The following is a 16,456-nucleotide window of genomic DNA, read 5'->3' as shown; positions in this document are numbered from 1 at the left end:
CGCTCTCTGACCTTCTCCTCGCTCATTCTCTCTCACTGTCTCTCTCTCTCAAATAAATAAAATAAAATCTTTAAAAAAAAAAAAATCCTTTAAAAAAAAAAAAAAAACAAGGACCTCTGATGAAGGTAAGCTGGTGGATCCCAATAAACATGACCACGTCATCTTGTTTTCTAAACTGATGGTCCTCAAGCTTAAATCAGTCAAAATTCCCTGAAAGACTTAATACATGTGGATGTCTGGGTCCTACCCCTAAAATCTGATTTAATACCACTGAAATGGGACCTGAGATTTTGTAATTCTAACTGGTTACTAGGCGGTACTAAATGCTAGTTTAGGGACTACTCTTTGAGAACCACTGTCTAAAAACATTTTCAATCCATGATTTTGCGCTGAGGTCCCACTCTGTAGCCTCCAAAAGTCCTTCAACATAATTCAATCACTTTATAAATGCCACATTTAAGTATCACCAGAAAGAATTTTTGGTCTTAGCAACTTGGCCTGGCAAAATGAACCTGAGTGGGCTTTTAAATTAAGAGCTCAGACTCTCAGGATAACAGGTGCCTATGATAAATCCACTTACAACCATCCCAACTAATCATCACTAAGGCCTAGGGGTAGGCCTGAAAGTATCTAATGTGATTCTAACTTGACTTCCTGAGACATTCATGGAAACACAACAGATACCAATGGAAACCTAGAGAGTAATTATGCATCTGAGTTGCTTGACAACATCAAGACCATAGACCAAGTTTTCCAAGGAAGACTAAAGCCTTGCTACTCAAAGTATGGTCAGTGGACCAGCAGTATGGGCACCACCTGCAAGCAGGTTAAAAAGCTAGATTTTGAAGCCCACTCATGATCTAACAACCAGAACTCACACTTCACAAGGGTTCATAGATAACCCCCAAACATATCAACATTTAGGAAGCTGGAGTAAAGAATGCCATAACACACAGGACACTTTGATGTTACCTGAAAAGCACTAGGCCAAACTCCTGGATTACTCCACCCTCATGGAAAAAAACCCCTAGAATTCCGAACAGACTATTAATGTTATCTCATAAAACAAATGAGTGCTAAACTAAGAAAGGTCAAAGTTTAAGAAGCCCTCTCATCTGGTGAATGTGTTTTTTTGATCTTGTAGTAAACATCCCATGTTTACCAGTTTTCACAAAGCACGTAACTTATTAAAAAAAAATCACTAAGGACAACTTCCTTCTCTTCTAAACTTTCTAGCCCATGAACTTGAAGCAGCAGAAACACTACTAAATGCCTTTTTTTATGCCAATAGTTTAATCTCAATATGGAGATAAGGAGTAGGATGGCTCAAGTATTATTCCAGTTGTGCAACAGACCATTTATTATAGTTCTCAGAACACAGGGCTGTTTCAAGCTTTCTTCAAAGAGAAAGGCTGTTTGCCTCAAGTACCACATTACTAGAGTATAAAAAACGTATGTCTGAAAGCACCACCCAAACACTGCCTAAACATGATTCTAAAATTGCCATTAACTAAATCTTCTCTAATGGAGTGGACAGTAAACCAACTTCCAACTAAATCTGGTAGAGAAGACCATTAAATCTAAGCTCCACTGTCATTAATTTAAAAGATGCTTTTCTTAATCATTTCTTTGAGGCACATTTATCTAAGTATGACAGAATTCTGAGACTAGATTATCAAAAATGGACAATACTGAGCTTCTTAATCTTTAGACACACGTAAGTTCTAGCCTAAGAAAGACCAGTATTATCTTCCCCCAAAATAACTTAAGCTAAATATGGTTATACAGAAAGATGACATATACATGCCATCCTCTGATCAGTGTGAAAGTGACACAAAAGCCTCTCTGTGTGGACTCTACAAGCAGAATACCAGTAAGAACTTTTATTCAAAAAGTGCTAGGAGAATTAAAATCACAAAAGCTTATGAAAGCAGTTCAAATTAGTTCCCCTCCATTTAATAAGCTTTTCTCCATTCAAAATTCACCTGTCAACATTTTAGACAGTGAATTTAAGTTGTGAAACATTATTCAAGTACCCTCACGTTTGAGAAAAACTGCATTTGTGGAGATCAAATCTGAATAAAATGCCATCTTTTTTTTTTAATGCTAAAAATGAATATTGCTCTGATAGTACAAGACACTTTATCAAGTAGGTCTGAGCAGTGGCACTAGTACACAAACAAGGCCTGACTTCAAATATTAACCAGTCAGTATTCTGGTAAGTCAGAGACAATAACCACATCAGAACCCCCGACTGGGTCCACACTCAGGAAATAGAGATAAGAGACCAACTAGAATATGACTCTTCCCATCAGAAGTCCCAAGCACATTTTTTTGTACTCTGCCCAATACATTTCAAGGAATGAGAAATGAATTCACACCTCAAGGAGTCTGTCAACCCCTTCAGAAACACCCAGAGGCCCACAAGATACTGAAGCAACAACTTCAGGAAGTACAGGACCTTGAGTGATTTGCATGCCAGAACTGGAATCCTTATTCTAGAGCATATAAGTCAGTAACATACCAGTTACACACAGTTGTTACAGAACATGTGTGCTAACATATGCTGATCCACAAATTCATATGCCATATGAGCCAATATTTCCTCTACCCAAAAGCTAATTAAAAGCAAATTCTAGTTTAAACTGCATATTCACACTTGCAGAAAAAATTCAAAGCAATGCTTTATTAAATCTAGTTAATATTTAGTCTATATAGTCAGAACGAGACTTCCACTTTAAATAACACTAATGAAATACCTACACAATGTTACTAATCTCCCCATCTATAAAGAAACACTATTTCATTAGTAACAATACTTACTTTTGTATAGCGATGCGGGGATTTGGAGGCTGGTTGCTTCTTCAGGTCAAGGAAAGCATCTCCATTTTCTGTTTCACCCAAACTTCTCCTATCCATGGCTCCTTGGTCTACAATTCTTTGCACCTGGAAGATCAATCAGCAAAACTGTCAGGGGGAACAATATATTTTGAGAAGTCTTGACCGTTTAAGACACCGAAACTCTTTAATCTCTTAAAATGACTACCTTTAAAAAACAAAGCCTCACCCAACAAAACCAGAACCCATTTGGAAATAGAATGACTGGTTTTTTTAATCTCTTCTAGTAACGTGCTCTAAGAATCAGAAAGGTTAAGGAAAGCCTAAGTGGAAGGTACCCAATCAGGGCACAGCCTTTAAGCAGCTTTAAGACAAAAAGAAACCAAAATTAGTCATTGCCACCCATGAGGACCGTTCAGACAGTAGTGGGGAAGTTTCCCGAGTGGGGGCAGGTAGGAGACTGGTTGGGGATCCGGGAAGTCGGACTGTGGTATAGTGCCTGTCACTTGCCAATGGACGGCGCCAGCTGCCCCTTGTTATCCAGGGGGCAGGGGATGGGGCCCGAGCGCCCCTCACCCGGCCCGCGGCACCTGTGGCCATGTCAGGGGCGCCGGCGGCAAGGAAAGGGCGAATGCCGGCTCTAGCTCGGAAACTCGGCTTTCCCGGGCCGCGACCCCAACCCCCGGCCTCTCGCGCAGGCCCTAGCCCAGCGGCCTCCTTCGGAGGAAGGGCGGGGACTATACTCACGGAGGGGAGGCGGGCCGGAGGGAGCCGGGAGGCCGAATCCCCCAGCCCAGCCGCTCCGAGCTGGAGCCGGCGCAGGCCCGCCGCCGTCCGCCCCGGCCCGGCGGCTCGGGCCCCGCCAGCCCGCCCGCCTGCTGCCCGCCGGCCGCCCCGCTGGCCTCGCGCCCCTGCCCGCCCCCCGCGCGCACCCCGGCGCTCGCGCTCACGCACGCGACCTCAGGAGCAGCGCGCCCGCGCCCCTGCCCTCCCTGCGGCCCTGGGCGCGAGGCACCCGGGCTCCCGCTGTCGCCGGGCCCTTACTCGGTGCCTCCGCCGCTCGGCGGCCCTTCGCCTCGGCCGCCGTCCCCTCCCTGCCGCCGGTGCCGGTCCGAGGGCTGCTCCGCGCGGCCTTCGCTCTCACCCCCCCACCCGTTCAGACTGTCTCTCTTCAGCCGCCGTAACCACGGCCCAGCCCTCAGCCCCTCCTCCCAGACCCCCCTCCCCCTTAATAACTCCCTCCACGCACCCGGGCTCCAGCACCGCCTTCGCCGCTGCGCGCCCGGAAGTGAGGTGACCGCGGCGGTGCCGGGCGGAAAAAAGACACATTGCGGCGCGCTCCCGGGACGCCGGCCCCAGCGTGCGCCCGGCGGCGGCGAGGCGGAGGGGGGAAGGAGACGGCGGCGGCGGAGAGGGGGCTGGGGCGGCGACGGCGGAAGCCTTTCCCGGTGCGCGCAGGCGGTCGTCCCGGGCAGCCCTGGGGAGGACGCAGCGTTCCCACGCGCGCTTCGGGGCGGGGCAGAACAGGGCGGGCGGTGCTGTAGCCTGCTGTACGCGCCTGGCAGCTGTCTGTGGAAGGCGGTGGTACCAGCGAAAGCCGGGGTCCGGGGTCCGGGGTCCCGGTCCGGGTGCGACTTGGGAGCGCGTTGACTGCTGCGTTTGCACGGTTCGGGACGGCGGGAAACGCGAGGCTTCGGCGGTGGCAGTCTGAGGCGAGCCTGGGGGCTTTTGAGCCTGGCGTTTGTGGGCTCGAATCTCAGGTTTTATCATTAATGGTGTGATGTTGGGCAAAGCCCTGACTTGAGTTTTCTCTCTTCTTTCTAAAATGGCCCCTCTTTAAGTGTGTGTGATTCTGTTTTGTTGCATTAACAAATTTGCCACGATTGCTTTAGATTGAGCTAAAAGTGACTGACAAGAGTCATTGAAAGGGTTTTTTTGGTTTTTGTTTTGTTTTTTTTCCCGCCCATAACCGGAAACTTTCCATAGCCTGCACGGGAAGGGCAAGTACGAGTGTATTTGGGTGAAAATGAGACAGCGAATGTGAAGCGCAGAGTACACATTGGCGAGACTGGCAAATGAGAGCATAGCAGTGCAAACATACTTTCCCTACTCGAAGAAATGAGAGTAACTGCCGTGCTGGGGAGGAGCCATCCGTAAAGGTTTGACGAAGATCACCTGTGAGCCCGGTCTGCAGGAATATCCCCAGCCCCAGTTTCCGTCCCGTGCTTCCTCCTGGGGTTGGTGTGAAGTGATACCTGGGTGTAGAGGGAAACGCAATTTTTTTCGCTAAAGGGTAGTGAAGTCTACATTTCTTTGAAGGGGCCTGCTTTCTTTGAGCTTCACTAATAGAATAAGGGGATTGGGCATTGAGTGATCGCTGAGTTCCCTTCTTGTAAGTCTTGGCAACCGAGATAATTAAGAAAACGTTTTTCTTTTTGTCTGTAATATTGAATAAATTTTTTTTAAAAAATGTATTAACTATCTGTGGGCAAGAGGCAGAGGGAAATATTTGCAACCCAGCTCTGCCACATCCTACAGGCTGGGGCAAATTAGGCCAGTTCTTTATCCATAGCCTTGGTTTTCTAATCTGTAAAGTTGGAAACATGATAATCCAACTTGATAACAGAGGCTGTTACCAAGATTAAAAAGGATAAGGTGGGTAAAAAGCCTTATACAACCTTCGTGAAGCTGCTGGTTTTTTGTTTTTGTTTTTGTTCTTGTAAGGCCTATTCAGAGGCACATGGTAGGTAATCACACCATGCTCATCTTAATATTTTAGAAATCAAGCTGCTTTTGGAATCAGGTTCTTCCTAAGGTTGAGGATAATGGTACAATCCTTTCGCTATCAAGTGTAATGAAGAAGGCCCATTGCTTGAAGCTCTTATATTCTGATTCTGCCATTTGGTGTGAAATCTGAGCCAGTCATTTCATTTCTCTGGACCTGTTTACTCCTCTGTCAAAAAGGGATAGCAGTACCTACTTTTCAGGCTTGTAGTGGGAATTAGTCATCTATTGCTGTGTGATAAACCACCCCAAAACTCAATGGTTTAACTCAATATGTATTTTGCACCTAAACTTGCACTTTAGGCCACTTCTAGCTGGGGTACCTCGTTTCTGCTCCATTAAGCTGGGTAGAAGGCTTGCACCTAGGATCATTTAATGGCTTGCTTACTCACATATTTGGTGCTTGATGGCGGCTCTCAGCTGGGTCTCCTGGAGCTGTTGGCTGGGATGTTCATACATGCGCTCTCTCTGGGGCTTGAGCTTTTTCTCACAACATGGTGGCAGGATTCTGCAGCAGCCAGTTGCTGAATTGTCCTTTCCAACCTAGCCTTGGAGTCCGTGTTCTTCCACATGCCATATTCTATTAGAAAAAAGTCACTAAGGGACGCCTGGGTGGATCAGTTGTTAATCGGCTGCCTTCCGCTCAGGTCCTGATCCCAGCTCCTCTGATCAAGTCCTACATTGAGCTCCTTGGTTGGCGGAGAGCCTGCTTCTTCCTCTACTTCTGCCTGCTGCTCCCCTGCTTGTGCTCTCTTTTTCTCTGACAAGTAACTAAAATCTTAAAAAAAAAAAAAGAAAGAGGGGTGCCTGGGTGGCTCAGTGGGTTAAAGCCTCTGCCTTCAGCTCAGGTCATGATCCCAGGGTCCTAGGATCGAGCCCCACATCCAGCTCTCTGCTCCCCGGGGAGCCTGCTTCCTCCTCTCTCTCTACCTACTTGTGATCTCTGTCAAATAAATAAAATATTAAAGAAAGAAGTCACTAAGGCGGAAGGGGAGGTGAACCATGAGAGACTATGGACTCTGAAAAACAGTCTGAGGGGTTTGAAGTGGTGGGGGGGGTGGGAGGTTGGGGTACCAGGTGGTGGGTATTATAGAGGGCACGGCTTGCATGGAGCACTGGGTGTGGTGAAAAAATAATGAATACTGTTTTTCTAAAAATAAATAAATTGGAAAAAGAAAGTCACTAAGGGAAGGAGACTTAGACTGGTTTTATATAAAAGTGTCAAATAATTCGTGGACATATTTTTAAATGACCGCAAGTACACAAAATCTGTTCAAGGCATTGTAGCTACCATGAGAGAGGCCTGGCTTGGAGCTAATTTCCCGGGCCCTCAGGTCTATCCTAGTTGGGATGCACGCTTTCACCAAGGTGTCCTTTAGTGTCGTGTAGAACCATGGTCTCAACTCACTTATCTCTCAGAGACTCAATTTGTCCTGTGAAAGGAGATGCAAATTAGCACCTGAGAATAAAGGTAATAATTTACTAAGGGAAGGTATCTATGTCTTTCTTCTGCGTCATACAAAATTTAGATGCTTGCAAATCCTTGTTTCATTGTAGCTTTTGAGTATTCTCAGTAAGAACGATAATTTGTAATTCTCAATGCCCATTTTGGAGTTAATGAATTTTCAAATACCAGTATAAGAAGCTTCTTTGAGAGAATAAGAGAAATTATTGACTCTTGTTCTTTACTAAATATTTCTCAGATCTTAGTTTAGGTTCAGTTGTTTGTTCATAGTTTGGCATAAGGGGACTCAAAAGTTCAGTCAGTTGAGGAGTCCAAGAGCAGTAGAAAAGCAAATGAAAATATAAGAAACCTAGTAATTCTGAGAGCACCCTCATCTCAGAAAGTTGGGATTACACCTCAACTAGTCAGTGTCTCCCTAAATGGGCTTTTTTCCTATTCATTTTTTCTTGCTCTAAGGGTTATCCCTGGTTCTAAGAAAAGATTTCAGCAGTTTCACAGGTGTGTGGCATCATGTACTCAGTTTAAGGACTAAAGAAATTAAGGGACTTTTAGAAACACACAAATTCTTCAAAGAGCCTCTACCCTTTCTGGTGCTTAACATGCTTGATTTCATTTATGGGAAGTACTTACGACAAAACCAACTGAAATCATTAAGTGCTGCTGCACTAGCTGTTGTTAATCTATACTGTTCTAATCTTTACTGACAGGAATAATTATTTGCATTGTAACTCAAATGAAAATGCCTTTTATCCCTTCCCAAATCAGTCAGAGTTGATAGTAGTAAAGGTACATGACAGGAATAAAGCATCAGCAAATCACCTAGAAAGCATAAAGTACTTATAAGAAAGACTAATTTGACAGTAAATATTAGTGCTAATTAGAGCTTTAAAACTCACTAAATTAGTCATCCCTAAAAGATTGGTTCCCTTGGGGGCGCCTGCGTGGCTCAGTGGATTAAGCCGCTGCCTTCAGCTCAGGTCATGATCTCAGTGTCCTGGGATCGAGCCCCGCATCGGGCTCTTTGCTTGGCGGGAGCCTGCTTCTCTCTCTCTCTCTGCCTGACTCTCCGCCTGCTTGTGATCTCTCTCTCTGTCAAATAAATAAATAAAATCTTTAAATTAAAAAAAAAAAAGATTGGTTCCCTTGTCCTGCTAAAGTGGAACTTTTCCTTATAAACACCTGGTGGTTTTTTTTTTTTTAAACAAAAATTAGCATATGTAGAAAATGGAAAATGCAAACTACCTGTGTCACTTTAATCCTGGGACACCCAACAAATTATTTTACCTCATAATTGTAGTATAAAAATCTTTCGGGGTGCCTGGGTGGCTTAGTTGGTTAAGCGTCTGCCTTAGGTCATGATCCCAGGGTTCTGGGATCCAGTCCCACATTGCGCTCCTTGCTTATTGGGGAGCCTGCTTCTCCGTCTTCCTGCCTTTCCCCCTGCTTGTGTGCGCTTGCTCACTCTCTGACAAATAAGTAAATGAAATCTTTAAAAATAAAAATAAAAAATCGTTCAAACATTTAAGTACATAACGCTTGCCTTTACCCTCTCTACCAGAAGTCTTGTGTGCTTTCAAATGTTTTACAAAGCACAGGAGAAAAGCATATAAAAATGCCTCACCTACCTTCCCTTACCCCTATTTTCTAAAAGATGTTCAGAGATTTTTAAAAATTTATCGACCATTTACTAACAATTAGTGCTTGTTAACTACATTTTTAAGGGGAGGGTTCACAGAAGATCCCAGCCTGGGGTAATTCAAATTCGGGGACACGGAACAACTTCCTTGCCCCTCAGATTGACAGCTTCTCTGGTCCCTGCATGCGCGTGTTCCACGCTTGCACCGGCTGGGAACCATGGAGAACCAAGAGCCAGAGAGGCTCACGTGGGAGCCTGGAAATGGGGCTAAGGAGGACCTTCGTCAGCGTGGGCCTCCAGACGGGAACCTCATCCCTAGTCCTTGCCCGCGAGGTAGTTCGGAAATTCGACTCGAAATGACTCCTATTCCTCTTGTCTAAGAGTGGCTGTAGGAAGCTAAGCTCTAGTGGGCCAAGGAAGCCGAGAGCCCTCCTCGGGGTTGTCCAGTTCGTCCGCGGACTTTGGGGCCAACTCAGCTTCGCCAACCCCCTCGGCTGCCGGAGGGAGGCGTGTCACCTATCGGACAGAGGCTGCGCGAACTCTAGAGTCCGGGGAGGGGCGTCTCACACGCTCCCCGAGTTGCCGTGGAGACGGGGGCGGGGCCGGCGCGAGACTTGTGCGCAGAGACGCTGGAAGTGCTGAGGCAGGTGTGGGTCCCGCGAGTCAGAGGACCGCTGGCGGCGCGTGTGCCTACTCCCGCTGGGACTTCGCGAGGCGGGAGGCCAGTGTGTTCGGCTTGTCAGGTATGAGACCCAGTATATTGTTTCCAGCCTGTAAGTGGCTCGGCCTCTTCGGTTTGGAGTCTAGCGGCGAGCGGACGTCCCTCGAGCTGGACCCCGTGACTCTTTTCTCCAAGCCTTCGCTTCCTTGTCCAGGAGTGCAGGCGAAGCTGCCTATCCACAGACTGTGATCTGGGAGTGGAAGAGGTGTGAAGAGAGTGCGGAGAACTTTCGGAGCCCTTCTTCCTCGACTGGCGCGGTGCTTCAGTCCTTGCCGGGTGCTGCTTCCCTTCAGCATCTAGTCGCCTGGGGGCCACCGGGCACCGCTTACTCCCGCGCGTCTGGTGCTGCAGGCGGGTACCGGTGCCTGCATCGATGCAAGGCTCGTGCGCGGATCCGAATCAGGAGTTTCTGGATCTCTCCGGCGTGGCAAGCTAGGGGCGAGTGTGCACAAATCTCGAGGGCCTCATCTGAACCCAGAGGGCCAACAAGGCAACAACAGCGAAGCCTCCCCAGCAGCGGGAGATAAATGCTTCGTTTTTATCTCATGGGTGGCCGTTCAGGTTTCTTGTCAGCCTGTACAGATGCATAGTAAATATTTGTTGAATGAATGGTGTTAGGGACCTGCGTACCGGTCCCAACCCTACCACTTAGCTAATGACCTCAAATAGATAAACTTCCTCTGTCTGAAAACCCTGTTCAGGTGTTTGTTAAAAGGCAGCTTATTAATGAAAAATGCATAGTACTATGTATACCTGACACAGAGTAGTACCCTCTCCATAAGTAGTTTTTTGTTTTTTTTAATCTATTCGTTATAGATTTCATGGTACCAGCCTAAATGCCATGAAAGTATGAGGCTTGGAGGTGTCAGAGAAGGATTCCTGGAAGAAGTAGTTGAAACTGTTTGGGGGCTTAAAGATATCAATTTAGGTCTTTCCTTCCTTTTCTTTACTATGATCGTTGATTTCTCAGTCATTGTTAGCAGCTGCAAAATGCTGTAGAAACTTATTTAATTTTCCAAGTTACCATACATGATTTTAAAAGCCAGTATTAAAAGCTTATAATAGAAAATAGCCACATGCCCCAGTTATAATTTACATTATGCCAGCTGTTTCTCCTGATCTTTATAAGTTGGAAGGAAATATCCTTATGGGCAATATCTCCTGATTTTTTGTTTTACACATAAAATGCCCACTGTTATTCATGGAAGATAAATACTTAGCTTACAGTTTTCCTTCCATCCTCTCACCAGTGTGATTATGTATTCATTTATTTTTAAATTAGTGGCCAGTGTTTTATAAGATTTCACAGCTATACCAAGCAGAGTAAAACAACTGTTTTTTCTTATACATCCTATTATTCTATTATTTTCTCATTTGCCTAGTATTCAGGCCCAGATTAAATTTTCTTCCTTAATGTAACAGCATTTCTCATATGCCCGCCTAATTTTTTTTTTTTTGCAAAATTACTCTCAAAACTGTCCATTTCATCTTTTTCTTGGAGATCCTTCTCTGCTCTAAAATGATCTGGTGGCTCTATGCCTGCTGTCCTCAGTTCTAATCCTGAAACTTCTTTTCCCATCTATCATGGGATTTGCTTCTTTTTGCTATTCCCTTATGTTGAATTCGCTTTTGCCCGGGTTCCTTTCCCCTCTCCCTCAATTTGCTTCCTTGGTTTCTGGGATACATTTTCCTTTAATAACTACTGCTTCTACTTTTTCATCTCTTCCTTTTCTTCTTTTAACAGTTTTATTGCAAAATAATTCACATAGAATACAATTCACCAATTTAAAGTGTTCATTGCTTTTTAATCAGTTTTGCAACCATCACCATAATCAATTTTAGAACATTTTCTTCACCCTGAAAAGAAACCCTTAATGTTAGGAGTCACTTGCCATTTCCCTTCAATCCTTCCAGGCCCTAGGCAGCCAGAAATTTACTTTATGACTCTGTAGATTTATCTGTTCTGGACATTTCATATAAGTGGAATCATATGCTATATGGTCTTTGTGAATGGCTTCTTTCCCTTAGCATGTGCCAGAATGCATCCATGTTTTAACATGTAATAGTACTGCATTTCTTTTTATGGTTGTGTGATATTTAATTGTATGGATTGTATGGATATGCATATTTTGTTCATCCATGAGTTAGTGAACATTTGGGCTTTCACTTTTTTGGGCTATTATTAATAGCCAAATTAATATTATTATTAATAATGTTGCTGTTAACATTCATATACAAATTTTTTTAAAGATTTTATTTATTTGACAGAGCGACTGAGTGAGAGACAGAACACAAGTAGGGCAAGTGGGAGAGAGAGGAGCAGGCTTCCGGCCAAGCAGGGAGCCTGATGGCAGGGCTTGATCCCAGGACCCTGAGATCATGACCTGAGCTGAAGGGAGCTGAAGGCAGATGCTTAATGACTGAGACACCCAGGTGTCCCCATATACAAATTTTGTATAGACATTTGTTTTAAGTTCTCTTGGCTCAGTTGTGGGTATCCTTGATCTCAGTTCAGGTCTTGATCCCAGGGTTGTGAGATTGAGCCCTGTCTTGGGCAACGAACTCAGCGTGGAGTCTGCTCGAAATTCTCTCTCTCTCTCTCCCCATCCCCTGAGCTGAGATCAAAAGTCTGACACCCAACCAACTGAGCCACCCATGCAACCCCCAAAGTATGAATTCTTTAATAACTCATTAAAATATTTTTTATTTATATTTTTAAAGATTTGTTTATTTATTTGACAGGCAGAGATCACAAGTAGGCAGAGAGGCAGGCAGAGAGAGAGGAGGAAGCAGGCTCCCTGCGGAGCAGAGAGCCTGATGCAGGGCTCCATCCCAGAACCCTGGGATCATGACCTGAGCCAAAGGCAGAGGCTTAACCAACTGAGCCACCCAGACACCCCTAAAATATTTTTTAGATTAGAAAAATTTTTAAGTTTAAGTTTCCCTGATTGTTTAGCATTTTTTGTTTTTTTGTTTGAGAGTTGGTTTGTAGTTAGTTAAAATGAAGATCCAAGGTCCATACATAGCCTTTGATTAATCTACATCTTAAGAGTCTTTTAATGTGTAAGTTTCCCCCTCTTTCTTTTGCTGTTTATTTTTTGAGGGAACTGGGTTATTAGTCCTGTGACATTTCCTACATCATTGATTTTGCTGATTGCAGAACCATTTTTATTTGTTCCCTGTATTTTTTACAAGTTGATACTTAGTTGTGGATGAGGTCTGAAGATATTTAGATTCAAGTTCTTGGTAGGAGTACATTACAGGTCGTGGATTTCCTCAGATTTCTTTGTTTGCTTTGGTCTCTTTCTTGCTGGAGGTCACATCCAAATGTCTTGTGAGTCTTGATTATCCATTCATACTTAAGTGCCAGCAACTGAGAAATTAGTTAGAAGCTCCCAGTGTCGGAGCAGGACTTGTAGATTTGTGAGCTTCTCTTTAGGGACAAGCCTGCTTTTTCATTGAGGGAGATGGCGCACAGATGTGAGAATCTTGAGGCTTTTAGTTCTTAGCTTCTTCTGCAAAGATACTTCCAGTCCCCTGACGGAGATACCAGTCAAGCTGCCAGAATTCTGGAAGCAGGGTGTGGAGAAGGATCTGGATACCCTGCCTAGCAGGGTTGGGAAGGAGACTGGGGGCCCTAAATGTTCACTATGTAGACTTCCATTCAGTCCCCTCATCTGTGGCCTGTGGCTACAATTCTAGGAGCCATTCCTTGTTCCTTCTAGTTCTGAGCTCTCCTGCAATTCTATGGGCCTGCTTCTCATTCGTATCCCACTCTAGGTATCCCACAGAATCACTATAACAAGACATAAATCCAAGACAGTGACCCATTTATTATAGCAGTATTTAATCAAAAACCCCAGTTTGATTATCCTTTAATTTATTTACCGAAATAGTCACTAATGGCGACCTTTGTTACTTAGAGTGTGATACCAGAAAGAGGAGGAGAACAAATGTTTGATCTCAATAAGGATTATTCATTTTGTATGGATTAACTCTCTTTTCTGGCTAATTCCTTCTCTGATTGTCATTGAAATATGTGACCTTAGTTATGAAGGGTGATTTCATTCTTTTAGAATAAATGTCTTACTATAAATGCCTCACAGTTACTCACAATTACACATAGGACAAGTCCACCCTTCTTCTACCATGTACTTATTACTCCTTTTTCTTTCTACTAGAATTTGTTTCCAAAGACTGCTCTGTCAAAGTAGTATACACTTGGTGGCTTATAAACAACAGAAATGTATTGTCTTATAGCTCTGGAAATAGAAATCTGACATCAAGATGTCAACAGGGCCATCCTCTTTCTGGAGGCTCTGGAGGAGGATCTGTTCTGTGCGTTTCTCTTAGCTTCTGGTGTTGCCAGCAGTCCTTGGTGTTCCTTGGCCTGTGGACACATCATTCTAGTCTCTGCTTTCATTATCACATGCTGTTTTACCTGTATGTCTGTCTTCACATGGCATTCTCCTTTCTGTGTGTATCTGTCCCTGTGTTTCATCTCTTCTTTTTTTTTTTAAGATTTTATTTATTGTAAAGAGAGAGAGAGCCCACAGAAGAAGAATGAGAGGTAGAAGCAGACTCCCTGCTGAGCAGGGATCCTGATGTGGGTCTTGATCCCAGGACACCTGCAGCAAGACATCGTTGCCCAACCACATTGCGCAGTCCCTCTTCAACAGAATCTTCATGAACTTGTGCTTCCTAGGCTTCATGGCATTCACGTACTGCATGACCCAAGCAGAAGGCAGCCCTTAACCGACTGAGCCACCCAGGCGGCCCTCATCTCCTCTTTTTATAAAGATGCCAATCATATTGGATTAAGGGCCCACTTTACTCCAATGTGACCTCTTCTTAATTACATCTTCAAAGAATTTCCAAGTCAGGTCAATTAATAGGTACTTGGGGTTGGGGGACACAATTCAACCCACAACATTGCTATCCAACCCACAACATTGCTATTCTTTGCACTAAGAAATAAATAAAAACTATGTTGCTTATTTGGTTCATGATGAGAATTACTGGTAGAAATTATCACCAAATGCAAATGGAAGCTGTACACAGTAATTTACTATTGACCAAAACTGCCCAGAGATTCATAGAGGTAACACTGACAACCAAAAAAATTAATCTAGGCAAAAAATAGGAAATCTAGGCCTCTCCTAGTGTTCTTACAAAGGGAAGTTGGAGGTCTTGAGCATCACTGGGACAAGAAAAATGAGCCAGTTATAGCCTTTTGAGTGTCATCCTCTTTCCTCCCAGTTTCCTTTCTTATAAAATAACTTTTTAAAAATGCATTAAAAAATTTCAGAGACTTGCCATGTTCATCTAGTGTTGAATTAAGAGGAAATTGGGAGCTAGCATGTAGCTATTCGGAAATATGGCTCAGATAATTTACTCCCCTTTTCCCTCTTTCTCTTATAGTTAGAAGGGGAAGATAAAAGACTTTTTGATTCATGAAGAACCTGCTCACTAAGAAGTGTGTATCAAGCTGCTGCTGAATTTCCATCAGAAAAGAAGTAAGCAGAGAATGCAGAGGAAGATAGACTCCAGGTGAGTGATAGGACTTGATAAAAAAAAAGGTAACTGAGGGCGCCTGGGTGGCTCAGTGGGTTAAGCTGCTGCCTTCGGCTCAGGTCATGATCTCAGGGTCCTGGGATCGAGTCCCATATTGGGCTTTCTGCTCAGCAGGGAGCCTGCTTCCTCCTCTCTCTCTCTCTGCTTGCCTCTCTGCCTACTTGTATCTCTCTCTGTCAAATAAATAAATAAAATTTAAAAAAAAAAAAAGGTAACTGAAATTGTGGCCCATATAAAAACCTGTAAACATTTTGGGTGTAAAAATGATAATAAAAAAAGTAGTTTCTGCCTCAGTCGTGAGTGGTGAGAAAGGAACTTTGGGTAAGGATTCTTTCGTTGATATTTTGGGTTTCTCATCTAGAGTATAATGTACATTTCATACCTAATGTTACAGTTCAAAACTATTTTGTTCCATTTTGAGAGTTTGGGAATATCCATCATTAAAATTATGATTTTGAGCAAGAATGGGGGTGATTTTGCTGAGATTGAAAGTTCCTTTTTTTTCCCTACCCACAAATGCTTTATTGAATTCAGTTGCAGATGTGTATGTAAAATGCTGTGAAAGGAGTGACAGCCTCAAACCATGGGCAGCTGCTAATAGCTTCCATAATATTTTATGTTCTCTGAAATTGCTTAGAAAATTATAAGTGAGCCAGTGGCAAAAATAGTAATGAATGTCAGGCTCCCTTCTTAGTGGGGAGTCTGCTTCTCACTGTCCCTACCCCCTGCTCACTCACTCTCTGTCATAAATAAATAAAATCTTTATTTTTTATTTTTTAAAAGATTTTATTTATTTGTCAGAGAGAGAGAGAGAGTACATAAACAGGGGGAGCAACAGGCAGAGGGAGAAGCAGGTTCCCCGCTGAGCAGGGAGCTGGATATGGGACTTGATCCCAGAACCCTGGGGTCATGGATGACATAAGCCTAAGGCAGACGCCTAACTGACCGAGCCACTCGGGCATCCCTACATAAAATCTTTAAAAAAGAAATACTGATGGGGTGACTGGGTGGCTCAGTGGGTTAAACCACTGCCTTCGGCTCAGGTCATGATCTCAGGTCCTGGGATCAAGTCCCGCATCGGGCTCTCTGCTCAGCAGGGAGCCTGCTTCTCTTTCTCTCTCTGCCTGCCTCTCCATCTACTTGTGATTTCTCTCTGTCAAATAAATAAATAAAATCTTAAAAAAAAATACTGATGAACATAATGATCAGAAGGGGGCCCAAGACCATGGCCCAGATGTTCAGGCACTTGGTGATGGAGGCATAGGTCTGGGTCCCAGTCACATCACCTACCGTCTTCTGGTCATTAGACTTCATGGAGTAGGTACATGCCATGAAGCCCAGAAAGCACAAGTTCATGAAGATTCTGTTGAAGAGGGACTGGGCAGTGTGGTTGGGCAATGACATCTTGCTGTGGGTGTTGATCATGGTGGTTGCCATG

General features: G+C 44.2%; 2 protein-coding genes across 11 annotated transcripts in view; one reads left to right on the top strand and one right to left on the bottom strand.

Annotated features, from left to right (window-relative positions):
* Positions 1-3,938, bottom strand: part of EIF4ENIF1 (eukaryotic translation initiation factor 4E nuclear import factor 1) — a 43,779-nt gene extending 39,841 nt beyond the window's left edge. For 4 of the 5 annotated variants that reach the window (XM_044243873.1, XM_044243875.1, XM_044243876.1 and 1 more), the window contains exons 1-2: positions 3,586-3,658; positions 2,824-2,946 (exon numbers count right to left, since the gene is read on the bottom strand). In XM_044243873.1, coding sequence (XP_044099808.1) covers positions 2,824-2,919 — 96 coding nt within the window. In that variant the 5' untranslated portion in view covers positions 2,920-2,946; positions 3,586-3,658. Of the gene's footprint in view, positions 1-2,823; positions 2,947-3,585; positions 3,659-3,882 lie in introns of those variants that run through there. The other variant, XM_044243874.1, reaches the window with a different exon arrangement.
* A 325-nt stretch (positions 3,939-4,263) lies between these two features.
* The window catches only part of SFI1 (SFI1 centrin binding protein), a 105,478-nt gene continuing 93,285 nt past the window's right edge, over positions 4,264-16,456 (top strand). For 3 of the 6 annotated variants that reach the window (XM_044243861.1, XM_044243860.1, XM_044243856.1), the window contains exons 1-2: positions 9,346-9,466; positions 14,866-14,994. In XM_044243861.1, coding sequence (XP_044099796.1) covers positions 14,972-14,994 — 23 coding nt within the window. In that variant the 5' untranslated portion in view covers positions 9,346-9,466; positions 14,866-14,971. Of the gene's footprint in view, positions 4,287-4,380; positions 4,614-9,345; positions 9,467-14,865; positions 14,995-16,456 lie in introns of those variants that run through there. The other 3 variants (XM_044243859.1, XM_044243857.1, XM_044243858.1) reach the window with 3 other exon arrangements.

This window comes from Neovison vison, chromosome 3, assembly GCF_020171115.1.
Source record: "Neovison vison isolate M4711 chromosome 3, ASM_NN_V1, whole genome shotgun sequence".
Classification (NCBI taxonomy): domain Eukaryota; kingdom Metazoa; phylum Chordata; class Mammalia; order Carnivora; family Mustelidae; genus Neogale; species Neogale vison.
Note: the sequence above shows the minus strand (reverse complement) of the source record. Positions and strands in the feature narration are given on the sequence as shown.